Below are 8,902 nucleotides of genomic sequence, written 5' to 3'. Positions count from 1 at the left end.
AAAAAATGCCCGGAGCATTGACTTCAGTGTTTAAGGTCATTATCGCTACGCGTGCGAGACTAGTCCTCGGTTTTCCCTCCAAATAATATCACGTTTCTACTCTATCCTCAAGCATCAAGTGAGCAGGGTATTCAAGGTTGCATAAAACTTGCCAATCTATGAATCGCCTTCCAGATACAGGATCACCAGTGGCCTTCCTGGATTCAAACACTTTTTGTTCATTTGCCACTATCATCGCTTTACATTTTGTCCCGTTTGCGTATTTGAACACTGTATCTTCTACGTTTGCATTTCCAACCTATTTATAAATGGCTTTTGGTCAACCTCATGACAGGGCCGATGTTCGCTTCACGCGGTATCTTTGTGAGCTTTGACGAAACGAGTTCCCACTATCCAAGTGTTCTTGGCAGGTCACACTTGAAAACAAGGTATGAAGGGCCAGCTAAGTTTTCGTCAAATTATTCGGTGGAAGAAAAACGCACTGTCAGCCAGTGTAGTGCACTCTGTCATGTGGAAGATCACCGTCTACAGAGAACCGGGTACCGGTACCTCCGAATCTATTCGCCAGGGACTTCCCGTGGGTCAAACGATTTTGTAGTGACACACACGTAAACACCAAGATGTTAGCACTCGGTCACCGTTCTCGGTCATTTCCTCGAACGTAACAACTTGTGGGGTACCTTTTCCGACTAACCTCATACTCCGAAGTCTGTTATGTGCTTTGGTCCACTCTCGTCATACACGACGTGGGCTTTCGCTGAGTTTCTGCGAATCGACATATGGACACACTACGTCATTCAGAGGAAGGTGGCAGTCCGGTGACTACTGCTCTGCAGCACCTATCTCTATTTAGTGGGCACTTGCAGTTGAACTCTTGGATTCCATGTCGGCTGCAAGAACTAGATATGGACTTGAGAGAAATTCCGGCAACCTAGACCAGGAATAAGATCCAAAACGGAGCCTTGAGGGACTCTAATGGAGGCCGGCGCCGGAGAAGTGTAGGTCGAACCTAATTTTACTCGGAATGTTCTGTATGAATGAAACGCCTTAGTTTAGCGTAGCATTTTCGCTTGAATCCCATAAAACTGGAAGTTGTGAAGCAGCGAGACCTGGGATTCTCGAAATTTGAGAGATGTGGCATCAGATGTGTCGCCCGTCCTTAATTTGTGAAAGTTGTCCGTACAACCGGAGATATTAACTTGTGGGTAGTAGGATGATTTAGGCTGATCCATTTCATTCCATTTCCATTATCTTGCACGGTACGCTGATAAAGCGAATGGGCCTGTAGCTGCCGGGCGAGTCGGCCAACAATTTTTAGACTGGCGTGACGGTCGCTTCAGTTCAATCCGAGAAAATATTGCCTTCATCGAGGGACTGACGAAACACCAGGTTGAGGACGACGTTTTCTTCAGGGACTTTAGATGGATTGCCTCTGGTCCCCACGCGCACAACGGGTTTTCCTTGTGCAAGAGTTGACGGATGTCCCTTCCAGTGAAAACCAAGTTGTTGGAGGCCCTTTGTAGCCACGCTTTGACAATATTGGATGTGACGGTTGCACTGGAGCAGAATTCAGACATGCGTGCTGCATTCCGTAAACTTCAGATTCTACTTTTGGGTCACTCGTGGTTTTCACGTTCCAGTTCCCAAAAACAAGGCGGTTGCCTTGGCCGCATTTGGTTACAAAGCAATCTCACCAGCCTTCTCGTGTTTTAAGTGAATCCATAAACCATCTTGGCAGTCTATCGGAAGTGCCGGGCCAGAGACTTCTGGCGTAGACCAGGTTAATTTAGATGCAAATATGGACGCCTGTTTAAGGCTAGCTGACTGATTAGCATCGTCCAGTCTGTTGAAAAGAATGAGGCAATTTTCGTGTGCGCTTTCCACCACTGTCTCCTGCCTCCGAAGGTGGAAGCTGAGATAAATGCTGCCTGAAGATTAGAGATGTATTAGCAATAATAGCTGTAATAGCTTTGTGCCCTGTTTGAGTCAAAGGCACTGAAGTTGTTTCTGCGGCATACTGGTCTGCTTGCCGACTTGGTGTTTTTGGGAACTGCTTTTCATTTCCAGGGCTTTTCGCCCCATGAGCGTCCGGCTTGCCCGGACTTTTACCATTGAAACACGTAGTTGTTTTTCTGATGAGCAAAATTTTCGAATGCTGCTACTTGCAGCTCATTCGCCACCGAATTTCGGACGACTGGGTCTACTGATATTTAACAATTTTGGTCAGATGTGCGTCTGTTCTGCTTCCTGGTCATTTTTGCGTGGTTGGATCTATAAACTCTCTGTGAGTCCCTGTGTATTTATCTGCAGCAGCAAGAAGGGTCCATTTTTGTGGTGCTCCCATGATGTTCCTTTTCGGAGAGGAGTGAGCCTCAAAGCTTGACCACAATCTTCTGGATTAGCGAAGGTACTGCGGTTCGTTTGACCGCGGTGTCTTTCGTTTCGAGTTTGTGTTGACTTCCGAGTCGCCCGAAATCAATGTGGGCGGCTGGGTGTGCGAGGACTTTCCCGGTTCACCGTTGTCGGGTTTATGACTTTGTTTGATGTGGACATCGGCGACGAATGTGTTCACAACTGAAGAAGCCACTTTTGATGGAGTGGAGCCGAGGCCTATCAGTTTCACATACTTAGCGGCTGTATGGCCCTCGTGGCATTACCCGATGCTGAGTTCAACGCTTGTGGTTGATTTGTCGGTAGGCTCCGGCGCTTGTCTCCTCACATCTGACCCGATCCAAATCAGAGGTTGTGACTTGGGTGTGCAGTTTACCGCTGCGCCTTTATCATATGCTACAGAAAAAGGAGATGTTGGCTCTTATTAATTTGGACCCGGCGTCCACGCCAGGCTTGCCTCCTTCCGAGCATCGCTGCCATTGGGGGTGAGGGTATGCTGTGGCTAAGTAGAAACCACAATCCAGAGTCGTGGCCGGTTGCGTCAGCGTGGTTTGAACAGTACAATGGTCCATAGATTCCATCGGTTTGGCCATAAGTTTGGGGGCGACCGAACTGGAGCAAAGCGGAATCCTGTTTTGCGCCTCCGCTCTACGAGGTCTGTGGCCTGCACTTCGCGCCATTAGAGGGCGATCCTTAGATGTATGCGTGATCGTTGTGTAAGCCGTTGAGGTGCCAATAGCCCTCTCCAAGATCTTCTGTACTACACATGGGGAGAGAATAGGGCCGGAAGCACAAAAGATCGCTCGCTTCCCTTTCGACGTGATTACTCCGCGTGAAGCGATTCGTGTTCAAGCTTTGTGAGGGCACCGCCAAGGAGCGACCGTGCCAGTCTGGTGGGCGTGCTTTTCCCTGTGAACGACCCCCGGGTGTTCAGCCCGCTCTCCCCATGTACATGCTTACCAAAGCCACCTCGTCGGTCTTGGTTGCCGCACCGGAGAGCTGGATGATTCTCTTTACAACCAATGGACCGGGGTGGAAGCTGGCGCAATCAAGCGGGGCAGGAGTGTTTGATAATTGGCTTATCTTGGCGTCCTGTAGACCCGTACACCTAACGTGCCACCAGGCCTTGCAGGTGTGAATTTGCATACAACACCGTACATTTGATGGACATTCACTTCGCCAACATCGGTTGTGGTCGCCGATATCTGTGGAAAGTAGCCTGTATTGCACTGGCCAATGATTCAAACTGGGTGCTTCACAGTAATTAAGTGCAAGTTGGCGGAGGTCTTCATGCACAAGTTACGTTAGAGTGAAAATTTCAACAAAATATTACCCATTCACGCTGTAAGTTGATTAACCGGGGAGAGAATCTTTTCCATTTTATTTCGCGCAAGAACCGAAATCGATTTCGAACCCTCCGCGCGCGGGTTTTCATCCAGCCCGTATTATTTACCTGATCTGCTCGAGGCGAGGCTCTTTTCCCACGGTTGTTTCCCCGTTAATAAATATAATTTCAGAATCCGCTTCGCACCCTAAAGCCCTTGACATCCCTGCGGAGCGACTAAACACAAACAATTCTGTTCTAATTCTTACATCATCCATGGCTTCCAAATATCCCGAAACACTACGGATCTTTCAAAATAATGCCCACTTTTCGTGCGAAAGTCGACGTAATCATATAAATAAGCCCAAAAGCAACCTGTACTTATTTGTTTATGGCTACACACTTTACCCTGAAGCTCGGGCCCACTACCTCAGGTGACGAAGATCAACCGTTTCAGTCCAGCTGCCCACTGCAAAAAGGAGCAGATTATGTACCAAAGGTTCGGAGTTCGTAAGCCTACAAGTATCCGAGCTCTTATGTATGTATGTGTATTCACTCATTGAACCCATTGAGTCATTGACCTAGAGTAGACCCGCTCAGTTCGAATTACATCTGGTCTGCCATGCATGGTCGTGTCAGGGTCAGACGGACCGAGGAACAAGAACGGTTGCGTCGTGAGAAGAAAGAGAGGCTTGAATGTGAACTGCGGGCTGCTACAAATAAGATATTTGAGTGCCGTGCGGAGGGAGGTCATAGCGAGAAAATACTTTCCTTGATTGAGAATGTTATCGAAAAATGTGCAGACACGTCAACATTGTGGAACTATAGACGGGAAATATTTGAGCGTATGTTCATGCTTCCAGACTGCGATTCCCACAAAGTAAAAAGACTTCTCGATCCAGAGCTCGAGCTAACTACGCGCTGCCTCACTACCAATCCAAAGTCCTATTCCGTGTGGCATCACCGGAGATGGATAATGAACAACCATCCAGTTCCAAGTTGGAACTCGGAAATCGAGTTCTGCAACATTGCCCTGAAAGCGGATGAACGTAACTTCCATTGCTGGGATTATCGTCGGTTTATTGTATCAAAAGGTAAAATACCAACGGATTCGGAATTATTGTTCACGGACTCAGCACTGGATTTAAATATGAGCAATTATTCAGCTTGGCATTACCGCGGAGAGTTGTTTTGCTCGTCCAGTCCTCTCTCGGAATCTCTTCCCGTCAGCCCACCACCTTCAAATATAAACAATGAACTGAACCGTTCGTCTGATTCTGCAACGCTTCCTTCCGGCGAGTTGGAGCTGGTCCACAACGCTATCTATACAGATCCGAACGACCAGAGCCCCTGGTTTTATTACTGGTGGATTCTAGGCCGGGGAAGGCGAAAGGTCTATTTGCGGGAGTTGTACTTATCTCGTTCTTTGGAACGTGTTTTGCTCGTATTTACTGCATCAAAGCCGCTTAGTGCTTTGAAAAGACTTGAGGTTGCCATCAAGGTAACTTTCCCTTCTTCTGAATGTGTTAGCTTATCAGTATCGGATTTGGGGGGTTGGCAATCCGCCCTCGGTGAACCTGTTTCTGCAGTTTGGTGGTTGTCAATCGCACCGGATCTTATTGCCTCTTGTTCACCGAAGTCTGATGAACCCCTCGACTATAACCGCCTGCAGTTTGCCGTATCTGTGTGCATTTTGGATGTCGATAATTCCGGCGAACCGAAGGTTTGCCAAAATCCACACTGTCCCCCAGATCACCTGTTTTGTCTCACTTGCAAGCTGGAGGCTATGCGCAACGAATCACTTACGAGAGTTGACCTTAATCCACTGCGACTTCTAAATCCCATCATATCACCCACAAATGAACCAGATGAGCTAGAAACGGAGTTGGAAAATGTCCGGGATCTCGTTGGGATGGAACCCGAGAACAAATGGGCGCTTCTAACACTGATTGGCCTTCTAAGATTTGTTCACCCTCCAGATTCGGCTTGTGATGTATCCGCAGCCCTCGAAACTTTGATGAGAATTGACCCGAAGCGTTGTGCATACTATCAGGACATTAAATCGTCACACATTATTCAAGATGCCCTAGTTCAAACACTTGAAGATCGCTCACGCGAGGTGTCGCTTGTCGGTGTGCAGCTACTCAGTTTGAAGTATCTTGACTGGTTTACGCTAATGACGAAAATCGACCTCTCAGGCAACAGTATCACCAGATTACCCGACACGCTGGCTTATCTCGTTTGCCTTTGTGAACTTAATATGGACGACAACAAGCTGGAATCCCTCAATGGCATCAAACGCCTTCCTTCTCTCTTAACTTTATCCGCCCAAAGAAACTGTCTGAACGAGATCGCATCCATAGAGGAGTTACTTTTCTGTCCAAAGCTAGAAACGGTGTCTATTGACGGCAACAAAGTTACTGGCCTTCCAGACTTCACGCGCCTCCTTGCTGAGCATCCAGGATCTAAAGCAAGAGGTCAGACATTCATCGTTACGTATGAGAAATCTATGGCTTTTTAATCTGTGATCCCTGTACAGTCCAGCAGGCCGATTGTAACCCTAAATTCTTCGCCTGACATTCCGTTCTCAATGTTTGTTGTGTACCTGTTGAATTGGTCATAGGTTTCCACCCCACCCAATCAAACCGCGTTATTTATATCTTTCCAACTTGTACAAAAATCTTTTTAATGTCGTACTGTGTCTTGCTATGTTTGCTCATTTTGAAACTCACGAGGACTTGGGGAAATTCTCAGTTTTTTTTACTGGTCACAGGTACTTGCCTGTGGGAAGTAGAACGACTTAAGTGGGATTTCGCTATCAGTGTTGATTGCGAATGGTGGACCTCTCGTGACGATCATGACTCTAACGGACCGAATTCTAACCTTTATACTAGTGAGGAGTGGTTATCGCAACTTTACTCGGTTGAGTTTGACGCGTTATTCTGGTCAGCAGGGAATTGTCTGTTTGGCGGTATCATGATTCGATACACTTAGCCTGAAGCCATTGGTCGAAGGCGCACAGTACTACTTGGCCCGTCGTTTCCAAGCTTCGTTTGTGCGTTTGTTAACCATTGCACTTTCGTGAAATCCGTCCACTCGTTTGAGTGAATCGCTCGTTATAAATGGATTCTTCCCATGACCTTTATATTTTATGGCTTCCATCCAGTTTTTGTGCTAATCTTTAACACCCTTTTCGGCACCTAGCTGCCAAGTCGCCCAAAGGATGTACGAGGGCTGGGAGACTGCCTAGACGGGAAGTCGATGGACAAGGGTCGTGTTCGAGCCATGAACCTTCCGGTCAGTAACTTCGCGCTCTAATCACAGCCATGCCTTCCCTATTATGGAAGGCTTCACGATTTTACGTGTCATCCTTGCGCAGGGACCATGTATCTTTCCAATGTACCGCCGAAGTTAGTACATCAAGTAGTGGTAGCCAGCAGTTATTTTAGATTTGCTTTTTCCGAAGTCTTTCTTCAGGAGACCGTCTGTCGGAAGAGATCAACTAGTTCGTCTTACTTTGAACTCTGTATCCCTTGGTAATAAAAACATGATAAAGTACCTTATCAAGTCCCAGTCTAATGGTCTGGATCTACTCTGGTGCAATTCGGAGGCCTATCAGTCTACCCGATTGTCGTATACTCCCTTGATGGAATGCTAGTTAAATCTCATTCAGCCTTATAAATTGAATCGCGCACGCCAAGAAATTACTATCTTGGCGTGTCGTACGATGGGTTTTCCGCCTTTCTAGGAAGAGAAATAGTTTCTCACAAATTTAAGCTTGAAACATCAGGTGAGCAAATGTCTCTCCAAGCATAGACGAAATTTGCGAATTCGGACGTACCTTGTGACTTATTACGGGCAACGCTCTAATTGTTTGATGCAATTTTAGTTCAATGGCTATAGAGTATACTTCCAGTTTTTTGGATTGCAGTTTCCGTTGGCTCGTTGACAGTTAAAGTTTTCCGTGTCCAACTCTGCAGTTAAAAAATCATTTACCGGCGACGCTTTGGTACCGTTTGATGCATCCTCGTTCACTGGGACCAATGGATCAATTAATATTTGGCGACAGCTTGACAGTTTCCTCTACTTCGAGTTTAGTGTATTTGGACCTCTTCTTTCACTGTTAACATGCCCTCTGGGTTACACACGCAGGAGACAGCAGTTGTCAACGCGGCGGATTTACTGGCCAGGGGTTTGATTCTTCTCCGCAGAGTGCCCGCTGTTTCGACTCCATCCTACCCATTCTTTAATACAGGTTGGGTAGGATGTCACACTGCGTGGCACTCTAATTTATAGCCCGAACGTACAGGGATACCCAGAGAACTCAAAACCTTGTATATAATACTTTGCAGTTACAAAATGCACACCGGATTTAGATACATCCGGAATCCTATCTAGAGTAGGCGGTGCAGCCGTCCGTCAGTTTACATGGCAATTTCGCCGAAGACTACTGGTTTTTCTCTAAATACAATTTCGGTGCCTATGCTTCGATCCTTGGGGATTGTATTCCATGGTAATATCGCCGACGAGACGGAGCGGGAATGAGGACAGTGATAAAACTTACTGGACCTTAATATTTGTGAGAAAACTTCCAAACGGTTCGTTGTAAACTCCTGCACGACCAAAGTATGTGAATAGGGAGCAGTATGTTTACGAGCTTCAATGCCTGCCTGGCTAGGCATATGTGGATCTGTTTATGGTGTTAAGGACTCGTTTAAAGTCAGAGAAAGCCGAGGTTGTTAGCCAACGCTCCTCAAGCACAACATAATGTGGGGATGTAGCTATTGCACCTCATACCCTGCATGCAACCCCATGTGCTGGCCTCACGTCTCACTTGCCCGGGACTGGGCTTTCCAGTATTATTGAGGCCGGTATCTGCGTCATATCTATTTTTATAGTCGTCCAGTTGTAACACCCTTTCGCTGCTTAGCTGGCATGCCACCCAAAGAATGCACGAGGGCTGGGATACTGCCAGGTTGCCCACTTTTAGGAAAATGCGGATAAAATTGTCCCTTTATTGTTAAGTTGTTCATTCCATCGTCCCTTCCTGAAATTCAAGGTGACGACTCTTCTCAAGAACAAAGATGCTGTCTTTCCTGTCGGACACAAGCTCCGTTTGACTAGATGTAAAACTAGATGTTACGTGGTAATAATAGTTCAGCTGTAACGCCCATTCAGTGCCTAGCC

At 46.9% G+C, this 8,902-nt stretch overlaps 1 protein-coding gene across 1 annotated transcript; it reads left to right on the top strand.

Annotated features, from left to right (window-relative positions):
- Positions 1-4,337: 4,337 nt before the first annotated feature.
- T265_13116 (hypothetical protein) lies at positions 4,338-6,233 on the top strand (the record flags this gene model as incomplete). Its single annotated transcript, XM_009167269.1, has 1 exon — positions 4,338-6,233. A coding segment is annotated over one exon (1,896 nt), but the record flags the coding sequence as incomplete, so codon positions are not given.
- Positions 6,234-8,902: the final 2,669 nt, after the last annotated feature.

Source organism: Opisthorchis viverrini (assembly GCF_000715545.1).
Source record: "Opisthorchis viverrini unplaced genomic scaffold opera_v5_40, whole genome shotgun sequence".
In the NCBI taxonomy this organism is placed as follows: Eukaryota; Metazoa; Platyhelminthes; class Trematoda; order Opisthorchiida; family Opisthorchiidae; genus Opisthorchis; species Opisthorchis viverrini.
The sequence above is the reverse complement of the archived record's forward strand: the minus strand, read 5'-3'. Positions and strand labels throughout refer to the sequence as shown.